Raw genomic sequence first — 21370 nt, 5'->3', positions numbered from 1 at the left:
AGTTTTTACCGTGTCTGCAAAAGGTTTTTTTTTTAATGTGACGGGAATAGGGCATACGGTTAAACTGAAACCAGTGTGTGTCTAAAAACCAGCCTGAGGCTTAACGTCACCCATTGATCTAGCGGTAAGGGCTCATGCGCTACACGTGCGGTGATCGCTCGGCATGCGCCAACTGCTGATTACTGCCAGAAATGGCATGTGTGGGAGGAAATAAATAATTCATCCAGGCATTATGGGTGTGCACCAAATCTGAAATTACTGCCAGGGGGTGCGCTGGCCTGGCGGTAGTCTCATTTGGGTGCATGCTGCACGCATGTAGAGCCTACCGTGGATTAGTAAAAGGGCCCCTCAGTATTTTGTAAGTTGTGTGCCTAAATGTCAACCCTTGCCCTTGCCCCTCCCCTGTGAACACCCCATGAGAAATACACACTAAGAGGGGATAATCGAACGGCGCCAGCGATCTATTTTGGCAGCGCCGCAAACAGCTGGCCGACCGTATTATCGAAAAAGATGGCCGTCCGTCTTTTCTTTCGATAATACGGTTTGGCCCGGCCAAATGCCAGAGTTTGCCGGGTTTGAGATGGCCGGTTTTGTTTTTCAGCGATAATGGAAACTAAAAGCGGCCATCTCAACCCCGGCTTAATCCAAGGCATTTGGCCGTGGAGGAGCCAGCATTTGTAGTGCACTGGTCCCCCTGACATGCCAGGACACCAACCGGGCACCCTAGGGGGCACTTCTAAAAATTAAAAAAAATATACAAATACCTCCCAGATGCATAGCTCCCTTACCTTGGGTGCTGAGCCCCCCAAATCCCCCCCAAAACCCACTCCACACAACTCTATACCACTACCATAGCCCTTATGGGTGAAGGAGGGCACCTACATGCGGGTAGAGTGGGTTTGGGGGGGGGGGTTTGGAGGGCTCAACACTTACCATCACAAGTGTAACAGGTAGGGGGGGAATGGGCCTGGGTCCACCTGCCTGAAGTCCACTGCAACCAACAAAAACTATTCCAGGGACCTGCATATTGCTGTCAGGGAGCTGGGTATGACATTTGAGGCTGGCATACAGGCTGGCAAAAAAGGTTTTTATTTTTATTTTTTTAGTGTGGGAGGGGGTTGGTGACCACTGGGGGAGTATGGCGAGGTCATCCCCCATTCCCTCCAGTGGTCATCTGGTGAGGTGGGGCACCTTTTTGAGGCTTGGTCGTGAAAATAGAAGGACCAAGTAAAAACGGCAAAATACTGATGAACGCCGCTTTTTTTCCCATTATCCGCAAAAGCTGGCCATCTGGTAGCCACGCCCATGCCCGCCCATGTCTCGCCTTCGCTACGCCGCCGACACGCCCTCTTGAACTTTCACCGGCTCGGCGACGGGAAAGCAGTGATGGTGTCAAAAAAGCAGCTTTCGATTATACCGATTTCGCCGCTTTTGAGAGATCGCCGGCCATCTCCTGATTTATGTCAGAAGATGGCCGGTGATCACTTTTGAAAATAAGCCCGTAAGCCATTTTAATGTATAATTATAGACTAGCACTTATGTGTGATACTGCCTTTTACAGGTGTAAGTATTCAATTACACACATGTATGGCAGTACTCTATAAATTTGTGGGCACAAATGGCACTTGAATTTAGGCACCCTGTGGAGTGCAGTGTCACCGAAAATCTGCTTAACCAACAGGTATACTTCGCTCACATTATGGACAACACTGGATTTCCTGTTTGAAAATTAAACCAAACTATTTCCTGACAGGTTTAAGATGACCCAAGTCAGACACAAGTCGACTGATATTCAGCCTGCAGGAGGCAGGCTAGCTAAATCCCGTAATTGGTGCTGAGCCCAGATATTCAATGCCAGGCTATTTCTGGTGACCGGCATTGAATATCCAGGGGTTTTTTTTGGCCGGTTTAAACGTAACCAGCCAAGCCAATCTTCAGTGCAGCCAATTTCTTATCAAGGGGCTCTCGCCAGCTTGGGTCTGTTTTTGGAATGATATTGTTTATTTTATTATATTTTATTTGTTGGGATTTATTAACCTTCTTTATGAACAGATTCACCCAAGGCAGGCCCAGTTTAACATAACCTTACAATTTTGTTAACAACATAAACAATAGTAAAATTGACCAAATATAAATACAATAAATGATGTAAACTTGGAAATATGATGTCTGTACAATACAAACACCACCATAATAGACAGCATGGAAGAATATTCAAATAACATAGATATACTATGATGTCAGCATAATACCAATGAAACACCTAATAAGCAACACAATAGTACATTCTAATAGCATAGATATGATGCTAATGCTTTTCTATGTAGCTGAGGGGTCAAGTGCATTTATATAGATGGGTACAAGATTGGTAGTACAGAGTCAATTGGGATAAATGGGTGGCTAAATTCAAGGCAACATCTTTGCACAGTTAAGCAAGACATGAGGAGCTGGTCTAAGTTACAGGGTGTGCAGCAAGCTAGTCCATGTGTGGAATGAGTGTATAGTCAGTCACCACATGTATTAAAGGCTTGTGAGAAGAGTCAGACTTTCACCTGCTTCCTAAAGTAGAGTATTTGTTTTTATAAGACAATTTAACAGTTGGTTCCTGAGAAATCCTGCAAGCCCTCTCCTGTAAGGGAAAGGGAAATGGGACTTGATATACCGCCTTTCTGAGGTTTTTGCAACTACATTCAAAATGGTTTACACATATCAGGTACTTCTTTTGTACCAGGGACAATGGAAGGGTTAAGTGACTTGCCCAGAGTCACAAGGAGCTGCAGTGGGAATTGAACTCAGTTCCCCAGTATCAAAGTCCACTGCACTAACCACTAGGCTACTCCTCCACTAGCAACATTCCATGTACAAGCCTGCCCTTGCCGATCAGCAATGCGGCCGTGCAGGCTTCTGTTTCTGTGAGTCTGATGACCTGCATGTACAGAAACAGAAGTCTGCGCGGCCGCGTTGCTGATCTGCAAGGGCAGGCTTCTACATGGAATGTTGTTGTGCTAGTAGAATAGCAACATTCCATGTAGAATCTCAAATAATAGCAACAGAATCTCAATAGTAGCAACATTCCATCTAGAATCTCCAATAGTAGCAACATTCCATGTAGAATCTCAAATAGGGAAAGGGAAATGGGACTGGGACTTGATATACTGCCTTTCTGAGGTTTTTTGCAACTACATTCAAAGCGGTTTACATATATTCAGGTACTTATTTTGTACCAGGGGCAATGGAGGGCTAAGTGACTTGCCCAGAGTCACAAGGAGCTGCAGTGGGAATCAAACTCAGCTCCCCAGGATCAAAGTCCACTACACTAACCACTAGGCTACTCCTCCACTCCAGCACCTGTGTACAACACAGGTTACATATTTTAAAACTATTTATATTCTCTAAACTTAGCTGAGAGACTTCAGTGAGAACAACTTTGTACGACACATTATTAACCTTCATAACTCATTAGTCTATTTGCTGTGCTCTACTGCTCTCCAGTTAATGAAATCATTAGTAACCTGTGGATGGATAATATATCTTTAGATACCTCTATGATATCTGGTTATCCAGTCTATGTATAAGCACATCATATAGAATAAGAACACTCGGTGCTTTTGCTAATAGTATATTAAATTATTAGCCACTCATGGAAATACCTTGGTGTTGTGCCTTGCAATAAAAATTCCTTAATACAATTAAATCCACTTCACCAAATATGTGCTCAAAGCTTCCACAGCCAGACAAAGTCAAATATATTTATGTAGTTTTTAAATGTATTTTAAAAATATTTTCACATCATAATTCTATCGTAATTTATCAGGAAGGAAAAAGCCTCAGATACATGCAGGTCAATACCATTCAAATGACCAACTTTGGGTCAAGCAGTGGCTTAAAAAAACCTTTCATCTTCCTTTATTATCAAAAATATTCCTTAATCTTAGGACATTTTCCACTTGTAATTCATATTTTGAAAAATAATTTTACTTAGCTTGTCAGCAAATCTTTCATGTCTCCCTGATGCTGGCCACTGTTTCACAGTGCCAGAAACTGCTGAATCAGGGGATTTGAGACATTCCATTCATGCTCGCTGGTTCTATTGATGCTCACTGAGCACATTTCCTTATGCAGTTTTTTTTTGTAGCCAATTGAAGAAAACCAGATACTTCCAAGTTGTGATACCTTTTATTGGACCAATATAAACATTATACAAAGATTATGATGTACATGAGTTTTCTAGACCACAGAAGTCCCTTCTACAGCTGGGATTGTATTCTGAAGAAGGGAATTTATGTGCTTCCAAAAGCTCATATACAATGCTTTGGAATAATTTTTATATTGGCCCAATAAATGGTATTATTGTCTGGCAATATCTTAGAAGGCTTTATGAGCACTCTTTTCCCAACACTAAACAAGACATCCATCAGACACAGAATATACCTCTTTTGGTTTTCTAGATCTGAGTGCTAATTGTACTGTATGGATACTATTTTACCAACAAAAAGAAGGTCCATGTCTCCCGCAAAACACATAAAACAACAAAGAAAGTGGGAGAAAAACCAAAATAGACCAGATAGAAACCACAGAGAGTAAGAACACCAAAAAAGTTTATTAAGACCCTACACGGTCCGTGTTTCGGCCAACCGGCCTTCTTCAGGGGTCTTCAAATTGACGTATACAGATGTGCCTCCAGAATTCTCATGGAGTGCAAGGCATAAAATTGAACCCAAAATATAAAATGGTCGCCATCCGCCATCTGGCGACCGTGTAGGGTCTTAAACTTTTTTGGTGCTCTTACTCTTACTCTCTGTGGTTTCTATCTGGTCTATTTTGGTTTTTCTTCCGCTTTCTTTGTTGTTTTATGGATACTATTTTAACCTTCTAAATACTGCATCATCATTTTTGCACCAAGCACCTTTCATAAAAGTTTGACTTTAGAGACCTATTGATAGATCAGCTTTGTAGTTAATAAAATAGGGTAAGATATCGTTAACCCCCCCCCCCCCCCATAGTAATACAGTGAATGAAAGCAGAAAAAGAGCAATCGACCCAGCCAGTCTGCCTAATTATTTTTATTTTGTATGTTTGGGAGTAAGAGTGGCTACTTCAATTTTCTGTGTTTAGTAGTTGTATCAGTGTTATTAGCTATATACAGAATACTGGAAACCAAAAAGTTGGGATACTGTTTCACCAGCACTGTCTACGCTCCCGTTAATGCTGCTTATAATTTCCGGGACTAAATCCCGGGACATTAATGAATTGCTGTGAGAGGAATAAAGGCATTTTCAGTGGACAGCATTTTTTCAATAACATTCAGCCTTGCTGGGAATAATGTGTATAGAGTAAATCCTACCTGCAGAAATCGGGTGGCACCATGCCATAAACATTTATCCTGTCACAGAGTTCTAATGCAATAGTCATTGTGAACCATCCAGTGCTAAGCCAAGTGTTGGATATCTTCCTGAAAGCAAAACATAATTAAGTTTCAAGGATGATAAATTACTCCACAGATACCTAAAGTTCCTTCACTTTTGTTTTGTTTCTGGTGAAAGGCTAAAAAAAAAAAAAGAGAGAGAGAGAACATACCAAGACTTATTTTGTTCATCCATACACTCCATCAGTGAAGTGACATTCTCACTGTTGGTAGATCAATATTTTCTGCACAGAGTTCCCCTGTTTAGTCTGAGAACCAAGGAAATGGACATTTGAGGTGAGGAAAGATCTTAAAGATGTTAGATATTATGGATATAAAAAGTGGAAAAGGAGACATGAAAGTAAAACATTTTTTTCACCTGGCAGCTCAGTCAGAATCATCTGGTACTGCACCTGTTGTGCCACGAGCTTTCATTCATAACTATTTATGGGGGAGAAGAGAGCAGGATTCTCCCATTTTAGCCCTCCCCTCCCCCACACCTTTTATGTAGCTCAACCAATGCAGTGATAATCCTTCCACTAGGGGGCCACAGATCAAAATTCTTCTTCAAACCCTACAATGCATGCACACTGCATTGACCATTAGGGTTTCACCATTGTGCAATGGTTGTAATATCTTTCTCCCATATCCCTGTCCTCTGGATATGGATATTGGACCTTGGTATACCACCTTATCTGGCACAGAGGCCATGCTGCTTTTACAGAATCTATCTGGCTCAAGAAGTGCCAACATTATTGTTTTATACAAACATAAGTTCAGGCACCATATATAGAATCTAGTCCTGTTGCCTATGTGAAGGCCTCAGTTGTATATCAAATTAGCTAAATAAATAAATTCTAAGGGCCTACAAAGACACAGTAGCTGGTGTAGATGGGCGTGAGTACTCTATGCATAATGTATATCCACATTTTATATAAAATACGTTTGTATATTGCTCCATCCAAGCTACACCCCTAGGAATGCCTACATGCAAGTCATGTAAAAGTGGATGCACACTTTCCACATGTGTGCTTTTTATGCATTTATGCAGTCAGGTAATTTTATAAAAGTCTTTTTTGCTGGATAAAACTGGATTTAAATGTGAAAAATCAGTATAAAATGACCCCTCTAGAGAGAAAGGATTAGGCTTGTATTTTGAAGAAGTAAATAGGAAGGGATTCTTTACAGAACTAAATATTTTAAAGAAATAAAGACACAATGATGACTCAAGTCATTTGGGCTGGTGTAGATGGAAACTTTTGATGAAAAAGTAAGGAGGATTCCCCGCAGAAAACAAAATGAAAGAAAAGAGTGGTGATGATCAAGCAAAGAGATGATGAACGACTCAGGGGTCCACCAGAAATAATTTATTATAAGTCCCAATATCATAACAAATAATTCATGACATTCATGCTGGCCATACACAGCTGAGTTTTGGAATGATGTTCCTTGTCAGTGGTCTACAAACTGTGATGTACCGAGTTTCTAAAAAATCTTGTATATCCTCCCAGGGTTCCTGCCTATTCCAGTTCCTTTTCTTTTCCAGGACTTTGACTACCTGATCTCCTACATTAAGGATATTCAATGAATTTTACTGCGCAGAAATAGAAACTTGGCATATCACAATTTGTGGACTCATGATGTAGGAATATCACGCTGAAACACGGCTGTGTCAGGCCACCATGAATTATTTGTTATCATATTGGGGCTTTGAATAATCTTTTATTTCTGGTGTAGTCCTGATGAAGATTTTTGACCATGGTACTTCAGAAAAGCTGCTAACAATGGCGTACAATTTCAGTCACATACAACACTGTTTTTGAGATTTAAATTAGTCTTTTTCTTTTTCTAAATGAAGGTGTTGATAGACGAGGCCCTATTTTTTAAAGAGGTTTTATTCATTTTCTAGAAAAACAAGTCACAAAGCATTGCCTTTACCTTGCCTGTGAGACCTGAACATGAAACTATCTTTAATTTATACCTAATCAGTGGTAATGAAAGAGTTATACAAGGCAGAGCTGTCATAGCCTTATTAGAAAAAATAATCAAATGCTCCTGAATGAAGAGCTAACACACTGTGCCAATAACTCTGTAGGGTACACTAGACTACAATTAAAGATCTTTCTGCTCTCATTTGTAATTTTCATTGATATCCTCAGAGTTAGTTTATGTATTCCTTTTTGTATAAAATTATTATATAAGATCTAAATCATTTTCTTACTGTACTCATTTGCATTTTTACTCTTAAGATATTTGGCATTACTGGGGTTACCCATTAGATACACATATATCTGGTTATAAAATAAATTGGGACAAAACTGAGCTAATGCCTTCGGCACCTAACCACTACACCTCTATTCAGGAAATCTTGACTGCTCCAACTTGACATTTCGTCCTTTAGATAGTAAGCTCCTTCGAGCAGAGACTGTCCTTCTTTGTTAAACTGTACAGCGCTGTGTAACCCTAGTAGCGCTCTAGAAATGTTAAGTAGTAGTAGTAGTAGTAGTAAATGATGCCTGTACCCCTTTCACAATACCTGGTTATCCCCTTAAATGGGTAGTCTCCTCTATCAAGTATTTGGGTGTTCTTTTTGATAGAGACATTCACACTACTATAAAAATGAACTCAGAATTGCTGCCAAGGTTGAGAATTCCGTTTTGTCCTGGTCCCCACTCAATTTAACTTGGTGGGGTAGGCTTGATTCTATTAAAATGATGGTAGTTCCTAAAATCACATATGCTTTAAGCATGATTCCTCTCCTATTTCCTGTTGCTTTCTACAGAAAGATGGAAAAGCTACTCTCTAGTTTTTTTATGGAATTCAAAATCACCCAGAATTTCCCTAGGAAAGCTAAAGCTATCTAAATTACAGGGTGGAGTAAAATTCCCTGATCTCCTGTCCTACCATAAAGTGTTTATTATTCGTCAGGGTCTGGAATGGATTGCCCCCTTTAATGCATGTCTCCCACCCAGATGGATGTTATTGGAGCAATCCGTAATTGATCCTTTAATACACTCTTATTTAGAAGGTATGCAGCTTCCCAAACGTATTGCCTCTAACCCCATCATCAACACTACTCATAGACTATTGTCCTTGTTTGACAAATTATTAAACATTCCCTGGTCATCTACTTTATGTATGCCCATTTGGAACAACCCTAAATTTACAATTGGTAGAAAACAAGTATCCTGGTCTCACTGGCAACGCATAGGTATATGGAATCTTAGACACTTTGTTGATTTAAATAATCACACCAGGAAATCGTTTTCAGCTATGAAGGTTGAATTTTCCTTACTAAATTCTCAATTCTACCAATGGTTACAACTTAATTTCATGGTGAAAAAAAAAGCAAAGTGCAAATTGATGATGCATTATTCCCCTGAGCTTATTGATCTAGTTAAAAGTCTTCGGTCTACAAGACATGTTGCATCCAATGTTTATACTTTCCTTCTAGGTAAATCTCCCATTACATGTCTGGGTCTGCGTAGGTGTTGGGAAGAGGATATCCAACAATCTATCTCAGATAAAAGTTGGACGCAGATATGGAAATCGCTGTTTAAATGTTCCAAGTCTGCTGCCATAACATAGTCCCTTTATTTCTTTACACATAGGTCATTATGGACGCCCCTCAGGTCGCATGCAATTAACCCTTGCATTCCCAGTTTATGTTGGTCTTGTCATGCCCAGCAAGGTACTAGTAAACATCTTATTTTTGAGTGTGTATGTATTAAAACATTCTGGAATGACATATGGCTCACTTTAACAGAAGTGTTTCATTTTACTGGTCCTATATTGTATAAATATGTGCTGCTTAGAGATCAATGTTTTAGATCTACGTTAAACCCAAATGAATGCATGCTTGTTAATACCTTGTTCACTTTAGCCTTGAAGGTCGTTTTCATGCACTGGAAGACTTTGAACCAAGCCACACATCAAGACTGGTGGGATCTAGTGTTTCAAACTTATATATATGAAACATTCTTTGCTAAAAAATCACTTTGTTTTGCCTTGAACAAGGAGAAGTAGTCTCTGTTACTAACTTATTTTAAAGATGCATGTTGAGAAGTGTTATACATAAATTTCCCCCCTTTTTTGCGTGTTTACGTATGTACATTATTATTATAACACTGGTTTGTTCTATGCTGTTCTTCTGTAAATTAAATCAATAAAAATACTAAGACTGAAAAAATATATTTGGCATTACTTCATAAATATATTTTTGTAGCGCTGGACACAACGCCACGCTAGGGGTGGGAAGTAACGCCAGGCTGCTGCGGTAGCCCGGTGGTAATTCCTGTTTAGCGAGTGATAAGCCTGTGTTGGGCTTACCACCACTTAGTAAAAGGGGCCCAGAATAAGCTTAAATTTCCACACAGTTTATAGAATATGTTGTGTGCCTGTCCGTGTGACTAAATTTAGTCACAGGCAGTTACGCCAAGTAAAACTTGGTGTAAATGCCGATGCCTAAATTATGTGCAGACTGGGTGTATTATATAACAACGCACATAGCTTTTAGAAATGCCCATGGCCAAGCCTCTTTTCAACTATGTGACAGAATTTACGCGCATCACGATATAGAATATGGTTAGACTGTTCTGCACATAAATTCTAATTAATGCCAATTAGTGTCAATAATTGAATGTTAAATGGCAATTATTGGCACTGATTAGCTTGTTAAGTAATTAAGTTGCATACTCAATTCCAGAATATGAATGGATTTGCACGCACAACTTAGGTCGCACCATATAGAATCCGGGGTTTGTGCCTAATTTTGGATGTGAGCAAATATTAAATGTCCCAAACAGTTATATCTAAAGCAGGATTTCACAGCATCTAGTATATGGGGATAATCAGATTAACTGCTTCCCACAACCATATGAACAATATTGTTCCTTCGCACAGGCGAACTGGTGTGGAGCAAATCCTCATATAATCCCCTTATTTCTGTTTTCTTTTTATCGATGTTCTTACATCTTTTATATCAAAACTGTGCAAATTCACATCAATACATATGTGCATTATTTTTAAGCAATCACTTATCTGTAGAAAGCAGCGATTTAACAATAACAGGGAACCCCCGCCGACATGGCCAAGTTTCGCGTAAAGCTTTATCAAGGAAGAGGCTCTCTGCAACATAAACCATATGAATATTACTGCTCACAGTTAAGCAAAAACAACAAAAGAAAACAGAAATAAGGGGATTATATGAGGATTTGCTCCACACCAGTTCGCCTGTGCGAAGGAACAATATTGTTCATATGGTTGTGGGAAGCAGTTAATCTGATTATCCCCATATACTAGATGCTGTGAAATCCTGCTTTAGATATAACTGTTTGGGACATTTAATATTTGCTTGGATGATTAGTCCCCACAGTGTGCTATTGGGTGATATTTAATTTAAGAGCATAATTTTGGATGTGAGCATTTTGCCTGGCCAAGTCTGGTGTAACTTGCCCAACTGATGGAAGTTAGGTGCGCAATTAGGCATTCTATAACATCACACCTAATTTCTAGGAATGCCTCTGATCCACCCATGCCCCTCCCATGGCCACACCCCTTTGGAGTTGTGCACTATGAAATTTAGGCGCTCATGTTGTAGAAAAGGGCATAGGGCATAGGGCAGACCCTTGTGTAACTCCTAATTACTGTCAATTAAGTGCTTGTTAACGTCAATAATTGATTGTTATCACCTAATTAGCTAATTAGTTTATGTGCAGATCTGGGATCTATGCCCAAAATTGCACACCAACTTTGGGCAATATGGCAGAATATTCATATGAACCATTAAAATTATCCAAATATCAAATACAGCATTGACAGTGCACAGTATATTAAACACATTTGCTAATCAAGTTTTCTTAGTTTTAAAATAAACAACACATTCACTCCCTGCAGTGAATTTCTACCTTTATTTCATTGTTAAATACTGAAGGCACTGGGGTAAAAATCTGGAATTGCCATCGCTTGATGTGTAGCTTAAACACAAGCAAGCTTGTCCCTGGGAGCTTCTTGTGAGTCTCAGAAACAGATACCAAGGGCGAAATACTGACGTGCACAATGTTTCTTTCTTTCAAAATGTCATGCCCTTAAAACATGTTTCTTTTAAAAATGTGTGATTGAAAAGGCCATTTCCCTGTCTTTCTGTTCTCTTCCTGCGGCGGATCATTCATAAAAGCTTCCTAATATTTAGCTGAACATGAATCTTGAAAATCCAAGAGAATCACATGAATAATTTAGGTTCAGAAGCACTTTTTTTTTCTATCTTGCAAAATAATTGAAGCTATTGAAGGCACCTATGGCATTTATATATTTGAAAATGGATGGCAGCATTGTTCTTTTGGTGGGTTTTTCTTTTCTTTTTTTTTTTGTGAGCTTAAATGCAAAAAGCTCCCTTTTTAGCTTTTAGCATGAATTACTCTCAAATGTAATCCAGAATTAAAGCCTCTGACAGAAAATGATGATAATTGTTGTAAATGTATCAAATGCCTGCAGGTAACAAATATTGAGAGAATGGTTATTAAGGTGCCTTGCAATCATAATGCACGTTATTTGCTCCTTAATGCATGTTAAAGTGCAATATTATGCATTATTTTTCCATAACATATGTTAATATAAGTTACTAAGGAAGACATAGTAAACATAGAGGGGCATAATTGAACAAAAACGTCTATCTCCATGGGCGTTTATCTCCGTGAAGGGGCGGACCAAACCTTATTTTCGAAAAAAATAGACGTCCATGTTTTATTCGACAATTTGTGAGCTGGGCGTTTTTGTTTTTCAGTGATAATGGAAAATGAAAGCGCCCAGCTCAAAAACAAATAAATCCAAGGCATTTGTTCGTGGGAGGGGCCAGGAGTCGTAGTGCACTGGTCCCCCTCACATGCCAGGACACCAACCGGGCACCCTAGGGGGCACTTTTACAAAAACAAAAAAAAAGGTAAAATAGCTCCCAGGTGCATAGCACCCTTCCCTTGTGTGTTGAGTCCCCCAAATCCCCCTCAAAACCCACTGCCCACAAGTCTACACCATTACTATAGCCCTAAGGGGTGAAGGGGGGTACAGTGGGTTTGGGGGGGTTGGACGGCTAAGCATTAAGCAGCACAATTGTAACAGGTAGGCGGGGATGGGCCTGGGTCCACCTGCCTGAAGTCCACTGCACCCCCTAACAACTGCTCCAGGGACCTGCATACTGCTTGCTGCCAGGGAGGTGGGTATGACATTTGAGGGTAAAAATAAAAAGTTGTGAAACATCATGTTTTGTGGTGGGAGGGGGTTAGTGACCACTGGGGGAGTCAGGGGAGGTCATCCCCGATTCCCTCTGGTGGTAATCTGGTCATTTAGGGCACTTTTTGGGGCCTTATTTGTGAAAGTACAGGGTCCAGGAAAAGGGCCCTAAATTCTAGCTACACACGCATACTTTTTTTCCATTATTGGCGAAAGGCGCCCATCTCTCCTCGGCCGATAACCACGCCCCAGTTCCACCTTCACCATGCCTCTGACACGCCCCCGTCAACTTTGTACGCTTCCGCGATGGAGTGCAGTTGAAAACGTCCAAAATCGGCTTTCCATTATACCGATTTATTCGTTTTTGTGAGATAAACGTCTATCTCCTGATTTGGGTCGAAATCTAGGCGTTTTTCTCTTTCAATTATAAGGTGGATAGTAAACATAGTAGATGACAGCAGAAAAAGACCTGCACGGTCCATCCAGTCTGCCCAAGAAATGTGCCACTTTTTTGTGTATACCTTACCTTGATTTGTACCTGTTTTTTTCAGGGCACAGATCGTATAAGTCTGCCCAGCACTATCCCACCTCCCAACCACCAGCCCTGCATGCAAAAACATCTCATTACTACATAAATTGATTAACATAGCCTGTGATGAACACCGCAGGTTTTGTTATTCTGGGAAAAACAAAACCAGCATGAGACAGGCCAGATGCTTCTGGGCAGCTTCTTAAAGGGGCTGGCCAATCAATATGAAAGCTCCCCCTTCCTGCTGATGCCCCTCTCAATGATATACCTCACACAAAATAATGGCCCCTCCTTTCCACATACAATCCTCTGATTAACTCTCCCTGCACCCTTTCCATGCTCCCTTTTCTCAAAATATCCTCCCTCAAAATGTCCCCCTTTCAACATATTCCCTTTCCAAAGACCCCTCCGGATACCCTCTTTCTCCAAAAGCTCCCCCACCCTTCTGCAGACTCCCTCACTCAGGCCTACTTTGGAAAATCCCTGGGGTATAATAGGGTTAGGGTAAGAGCGATCCCCAATCATTCCTGACTCTCCTAGTGCCAGGTTCAAATTGACTCTGGAGACCTCTAGCAGGGGCAGGAACGACTGAGGATCACTTCTGCTCCCATCCCACTAGATCCTAGGGATTTTTCAAGGCAGACGGAGGGGGGGGGGGGGGGGAATGTTATGGGACAGTGAGTAGGGCTTTTGTGAAAAGGGGGAGCATGGGGACCATTCTGGGGGTGGGGGTGGGGGGGGGGGGGTTATGTTCTGGGGTGGGATTTAGGAGGAGGAGTATGCTCCAGGGAGACACCAGGAGGTGATGGGTATGTTTCAGGGGAGGAATTGAGGATATGCTATGGAGGGATATTGGAGGTAGGGAGAAAACTAATGCCCAACTCCTTCAAGATGCAGAAACATTCAGTCATGGTTTAGTATCTGATGCTCCCAAGAACTATATGAACAATGCAGCTTGCAAGGCTGAGGGGCCTGCATTGTCCCAACGGCCAGAGTGTATGAGAGAGTTCGATTGCATGTTCTACATTCTTTTGTGTAACTGGTCTGTCTCTTTTTTATTTTAAATGGCATTCATTTCATTCATTTTGTAAGTTGCTATGACCTGTGTGAAAAACAGCAGGATATCAAGTATTTTTTTTAATTAAATACTAGTAAAAAAGGCCCGTTTCTGGATCAAATGAAACGGGCGCTAGCAAGGTTTTCCTCCCCAACACCCCTCCCTCCCTCCCTACCCACCAGTTCGTCGTTCTGAAGCCACTGACGCCATAGGTCCGCACCTCGTGAACGCACCTTCATCAGCTTGTTGGTTGTGAAGCCACTGACGCCATTGCCCCGCCCTTGATGCGTGACGCCATTGCTCCGCCCTCAACGTCATCACGTTTGATGCGAGGGCGGGGCCCAGTGACATGGTGCTTTCGGTGGCTTCACCACCACGAACCCTTCATTACGGAAGTGACGTCCGTGTCCTCAGAACGTTGAGGGTGAGTTTTATATACGGAAGTGACGTCCGTGTCCTCAGAACGTTGAGGGTGAGTTTTATTATATTAGATAAGCATATACCATGGGGGTGACTAACTAGAGCTGCTGATATACCCGGATCAGAGCTTGATATGGTAATGAGCCAGATTGAAAATGGACAACAAAGGCATGTGTTGATGCTCTGTATTTCAGAAGGCACCAGAAAATTGGGACCAAGGATCCCCTTTTTCCCTGCTCTGTAATGTTTTCTGGGACATAATCTTAAATTCATCCCTATTGATGAGTCAACTCTTAAAAAATACATTTATATATCTATATTTCTAGCTATATATAGTAGGTATTTTTGTAGTACAGTTTTTGGGGCACTTTTACAAAGACGTGTACATAAGTATTGCCACACTGGGACAGACCAAAGGTCCATCAAGCCTAGCATTTACTACTACTACTTATCATTTCTATAGCGCTACTAGACGTACGCAGCCCTGTACACTTGAACATGAAGAGACAGTCCCTGCTCGACAGAGCTTACAATCTAATCTTGGCAATATCCTGAAAAAGTTCAATACATTTTATGCTGCTTATCCCATAATGGGCGTTTCAGCATTTACTGCCAGCTGACCTTTACCGCGAGCTAAATGCGCTAGCGTAGCTTTGTAAAAAGACCCCTTAGAGAACCATTGCACCTTCCAAATAATAATGAAAAAGCCCAACATTTCCTCCTAGAAGAAGCAGCTAATTGCTTTTGGGACCACACAGATCCTTTTCAGAATTTCATTCCACCTGTAGAAGGCATCTGTGTGGTCTAGAAATCTCATTTGCATCATCATCTTTGCATAATGATTATACTGGTCCAACAAATGGTATCACAGATTGCAAAATAGCCATTTTGTTTCAAGTTGCCAGTGTAGTGTAATGCATTTGCCTTGATGCTGCTTCTCACTCAGTAAGGTGCTGATGTGAACGTGGTCAGATGCACATAAGCTTTGTGTGGCAGTCAAATCACATGCTGGAAATCAGACAATGCTGTGTTCTGTGCCACACAGCAAAAGACCTGAAGTGCACTTCCAACCAAGACTCCTGCAGTGCAGGTGGTCAAGCCTTCCAGAACCTGCGCGAGTATACACTACAATAAAACCTTGTTACTTAGTGCTATGATTGTCTGTGGCTAATTTTTCCATGTATGATTCACTGATATGTCATTGTATTAGTGCTTAATCCACACTATTAAGTGCTGCAAATGAACAGCTGCCTAGAGGAATTCATTTCATTCATTCATTCATTCACTTAAGTATTTATATAATGCTTTGACCTAAGTGGTTTACAGATTCATTTGCAGGTACTGGGTCTGTCCCTAGTGGGCTCACATTGTACTACTGTTCTACCTGGGGCAATGGAGGGTTAAGTGACTTGCTCAGGGTCACAAGGAGCTGCAGAGGGAATTGATCCTGGTTCCCCCGGATCCAGGGGTGTGCTGGTAAATTGTTAACAGGGGGCTCTCTCTCGCCAGCAAAGTAAAAGAGAATTCAGGAGGGGCCCAAGCCCACATTTTGGGATCCATTTGTTAAAGTAGCCATGGAGAACTGGCTCCCAAAATTCTTAAAAACTTAACAAACGGCTCTCGAGAGCCTGTGAGAGCCTGCTCCAGCACACCACTGCCCGGATCTCAACCCACTGCTGACCATCATGCAGCTGTGAGAATTGAACCCAGTTCCCCAGGTCCACAATCTGTGGCAGTAATCATTAAGTCACTTCTCCACACAGTGCACTGCTTATCCTGAAACATCACTGCTTTGGAACTGTTTTAGCATTTTTCTTTAGAAAGCATAGTATCCTGATTCCTCAACCAAAGCAGGTCACTTCCTGGATGTACAATGAGAGAAGTGTTGGTGGAAGACACTAGAAGCTGCTGGTGACAGCTAACAAATGAGAACCAGACAAAAAGCACCTTTTCTGTTTTCTTATTTTTTATTTATTTATTGCATTTGTACCCCACATTTTCCCGTCTATTTGCAGGCTCAATGTGGCTTACATAGTACCGTCAAGGCGTTTGCCCAGTCGGTTGATAACAGATACAAGGTTGTATAGTGATCGTATGAGTTATAAGTGGAGGGTCGCAAGGGATGAAGATTGTGTGTTATCCAGTACGATTATAGTCATGCTGTGTTGCTGGGTGAAGAGGTTTACGTGGGGTCGTTGGGGTAGGCCGTTTTGAAGAGTTGGTTTTTTAGTGATTTCCTGAAGCTCAGGTGGTCGTGCATTGTTTTCACAGCTTTTGGGAGGCCATTCCGTAGTTTTGCGCTTATGTAGGAGAAGCCGGATGCGTAAGTTGTTTTGTATTTCCGTGCTTTGCAATTTGGGTAGTGTAGGTTTAGGTAGGATCTTGTGCTTCGCTTCAGAAACATTCTCTTCCATGATAACTTGTTTACATATAATATTTTCCTATTTAATATCCAGAGGAAAGTATTCTGATTTCTCAAGCATGGTTTAAATGCACCACGCTGCTTATATAGTTCTGACACATTCAAATCACAGCACACCAATTGTTTTAATTTAACTTGTATTCCACCAATCCTGTCACTGCCACAACAAAGCAGCATACAAAATGATGACCCCCCCCCCCCCCCACACACACACAGAAATCACACATTAAAATACTGCTCTTTCCACATTATACCCCATTATCACCAAAAAGGGAAAGGGAAAGGACATAGGGATGGGATTTGGTATACTGCCTTTCTGTGGTTACATATTATATACAGGTACTTATTTTGTACCTGGGTTGTGACTTGCCCAGACTCACAAGGAGCCTGCAGTGGGAATAAAGTCCAGTTCCCCTGGCTCTCAGGCCATTGCACTAACCATTAGGCTCCTCCTCCTCCTCCTCCTCCTCCTCCTCCCCCAGTGCTAAGCTATACATTGGAAGAGTTGGTGAGCATCTTTTTTACATGTCTGTATGTGAGAGTGAGGGGAACAAAGGAATTATTTCAACCTTGAGGGATCTCCCAGGGTTCCTTATTGCCCCTTTCCTATTCAATATTCAAATCCCCCCCCCCCCCCAATAGAGATTGCTAGTAAGTATAATTGAAATAGTATTTTTATGCTGATGATATACACCCTGTATTTCTTATGTTAGGTTTCTTTGGATTTTTACTGACTGTGTGCTGATATTACACGGTGGTTACTGTTGAAAAATTTTACGTTAAATGGTCCAAAAGCAGATTGTGCTGGTAGGGACCCCAAGAAGACCAACAGTTCATGTTCCTTCTGTGCCAGTTGAAGCATTCTTTTGGTTGTTCTCCTCCAAAGTTAGAGATTTAGATTTTCTTTTAAGTGCATCACTGGATTTAGGATATGTGAATTTCCTTTAAGTGAAGGATAATTAACCAGCTTATTTTCGAAAGAGAAGGACGGCCATCTTCCGACACAAATCGGGAGATAGCCGGCCATCTCTCAAGGCCGGTGAAATCGGCATAATCGAAAGTCGATTTTGGCCGGCATCAACTGCAGTCCGTCGCGGAGCCGGCCAAACTTCAAGGGGGAGTGTTGGCAGGGTACAGAAGGCAGGACGGGGGCGTGGTACAAGATGGCCGGCTTCGCCCGATAATGAAAAAGAAAAGCCGGCCCTGACGAGCATTTGGCCGACTTTACTTGGTCCCTTTTTTTCAGGTCCAAGTCCCAAAAAAGTGCCCGAACTGACCAGATGACCACCGGAGGGAATTGAAGATGACCTCCCCTGACTCCCCCAGTGGTCACTAACCCCCTCCTACCCTCAAAAAACAACTTTAAAAACTTTTTTTGCCAGCCTTAAATGTCATACCCAGCTCCATGACAGCAGTATGCAGGTCCCTGAAGCAATTTTTAGTGGGTACAGTGCACTTCAGGCAGGTGGACCCTGCCCACCCCCCACCCCCACCTGTTACACTTGTGGTGGTAAATGGGAGCCCTCCAAATCCCCCCAAAACCCACTGTACCCACATGTAGGTACCCCCTTCACCCATAAGGGCTAAGGTAATGGTGTAGAGTTGGGGGGAGTGGGTTTTGGGGGGGGTTCAGCACCCAAGGTAAGGGAGCTATGCACCTGGGAGCTATTTTAATGTTTTTTTTTTTAATTTTTAGAAGTGCCCACTAGGGTGCCCGGTTAGTGTCCTGGCATGTCAGGGGGACCAGTGCACTACAAATGCTGGCTCCTCCCATGACCAAATGCCTTGGATTTGGCCGGGTTTGAGATAGCCGGCCTCGGTTTCCATTATCAGCAAAACCCGAGGTCGGCCATCTCAAACCCGGCCATCTCTGACATTTGGCCGTCCCCAACTGTATTATCGAAACAAAAGATTGCCGGCCTTCTCGTTCAAAAATACGGTTGGCCCCGCCCCTTCATGACGCCGTCCTCGGAGATGGGCGTCCTTAGAGATGGCTGGCCCCGTTCAAAAATGCCCCTCCACATTACTACATGCTTGTTAGAAGGGAATTGTCATGGTGCTGCTGTGATCCCGGCCCCGACCCTGCCGCACTGTGTGGGATGGCATCCTTCTGCGCCCTCTGTTGGGCATGCCCACTGCAGCCCAAGTGTTATAGGGCGAGTGGCGGGATGACGGAGGAACATGGCGAAGTGATGTCATGGGCTTGGGCATTTTTAGGCAAGCCGAGCCCCACCTTCAGTGCTTTTGCAACTGGTTCTGTTTGTCTCCTGATTCCTGCTGCCAAGTCCGCTTATCTCCTGGTTCCTGCTTGCTAGTCCTGCTTGTCCCCCAGTCCCTGCTTTGCAACACTTCAGCCTTGTCTCCTAGCTTCCTGCTGTGCCAAGCTAGTGTCTTGCCTCTTCTCCTTCTACTCTGGAAGTGACCTGTCTGCCATGGTAGGGAATCTGGCTACTGTCCTAGGGCTCACCACATAGGATCACAACAGGAATGCCTTTAGAAGGGCAGTGCTCGTGTTGGGTATATTGCAACAGTTTATTTGTGGGGTTGTCTGGTACACTGAATTGCAAATTAATACTGGTGCAGAATATGGCAACTCATATAGTCCTGGGGAGAATCATGCGGGAAGAGCACCATTCCTTTTCTGAAGGGGCTGCTGTTGACAGTCAGCTAAAAACAGTGAGCATAACATTTATGCTCCTAACTTAAGATGAATTTTCAGCTGAAAATTTAAGCTCCTAAGTTTGGCTGAAAATAGGGCACAAATTTAGAAGCCTAACTTCGGAACATAATTTTAGAAGCGCATACCGGCCAGTATTCAGCGCTATTTAACCGGTCAGGAATGGCTTCTGGTCCAGAATATCCACGAATGTTCAGCACTTTGCTGGGCCTCTGAAATAGCAGGACGTATCTTTGGTCACTATGAACTTAGCCGGCCAGCTCTGAATATTGACTTAGCCGACTAAATTTATAGCAGCCAAAAATAAACTGGATATTCAACGCCGGTCACCAGAAATGATCCGGCATTGAATATCCGGCCTCATCGCTGACCGCGGGAGTTAGCTGGGCTGCCTCCCATGGTCTGAATATTGGCCCCATAGTGTTTTATTAATGCTGTACAACCTCGGGACACAGGTGGGGTAATGCTTTAACAGTGCACCTATACTTAGGTGCCTATTCTTCACAGAATACTAGGGGTTCCTTTTTCTAAGATGTGCTGAAAAATGGCCTGCGGTAGTGTAGGTGTATGTTTTGGCCACACACAGGATCATTTTTCAGTGCACCTGTAAAACATGCCTTTTTGGGGGGGGAGGGGAGCAAAAATGAAAACTGGCACGTGTTCATTTTGGGTCTGAGACTTTAATAACAGCCATTGACTTAGCGGTAAAATCTCACACGTTAACCAGATGGTAATGGTTAATGTGCATCCAAATGCTGATTACCGCCCGTGTGCCAGAAAATAAAAAATATTTTCTGATGGACATATCGGACGTGCGTCAAAAATGAAATTACCGCCCAGGCCACACGGTAGCCGGGCGGGAAATTGGCGTGTGATCGGCATGCGTAGGTGCTTACGTGGCTTAGTAAAAGGACCCCTAGAGTAACAGTTGATATATGCACCTATAAGTTAGATGCGAGCACTTATGCCGGCCACAGAGCTGGTGTAAGTGTTGTGCCTTAATGCTGAGGATATTACATAACTGATGGTGTCCATTTCCCTCTTACTATAAGCCAGTGGCGTAGCTACGTGGGGCCACGGGGGCCTGGGCCCCATAGATTTGGCCCTGGACCCCCTTGCCGATGACCCTCTCAACACCCCCTCCCGCTGCCGCCGCCATCGCCTACCTTTGCTGGCAGGGGACTCCAACCCCCGCCAGCCAAGGTCCTCTTCTTCCGGCGCAAGGCTTCGTTCTGTTTCTGTGAGTCTGACGTCCTGCTTGAACAACGTGCAGGACGTCAGACTCACAGAAACAGAATGAAGCCTTGCGCCGGAAGAAGAGGACCTCTACGTGCAGGACGTCAGACTCACAGAAACAGAACGAAGCCTTGCGCTGGAAGAAGAGGACCTCGGCTGTCGGGGGTTGGGGTCCCCCGCCAGCAAAGGTAGGTGACGGCGGCGGCAGGGGAGGGTTGGCGGCGGGAGGGGGTCAAGAGGGTCTTCGGCGGGGGGGGGATAAAAGTTGGTGGTGGCAGCAGTGGGGTCGGCAATGGTGGGGGGGGGGCTAAAATGTGCCCCCTCAGCTCGGGCTCTGGACCCCCTTCCCGCCGAAGTCTGGCTATGCCCCTGCTATAAGCCCCTGCTGCTCTACACAGATG

General features: G+C 42.9%; 1 protein-coding gene across 1 annotated transcript in view; it reads right to left on the bottom strand.

Moving 5' to 3' along the window:
- Nucleotides 1-21370, bottom strand: part of ST6GALNAC5 (ST6 N-acetylgalactosaminide alpha-2,6-sialyltransferase 5) — a 194394-nt gene that overhangs the window by 43444 nt on the left and 129580 nt on the right. The window contains exon 4 of the mRNA XM_030206251.1: nucleotides 5345-5452. Within this exon, the coding sequence (XP_030062111.1) occupies nucleotides 5345-5452 (108 nt within the window). The remainder of the gene's footprint in view (nucleotides 1-5344; nucleotides 5453-21370) is intronic.

The sequence above is a fragment of the Microcaecilia unicolor genome, chromosome 6 (assembly GCF_901765095.1).
Source record: "Microcaecilia unicolor chromosome 6, aMicUni1.1, whole genome shotgun sequence".
Lineage (NCBI taxonomy): Eukaryota > Metazoa > Chordata > Amphibia > Gymnophiona > Siphonopidae > Microcaecilia > Microcaecilia unicolor.
Note: the sequence above shows the minus strand (reverse complement) of the source record. Positions and strands in the feature narration are given on the sequence as shown.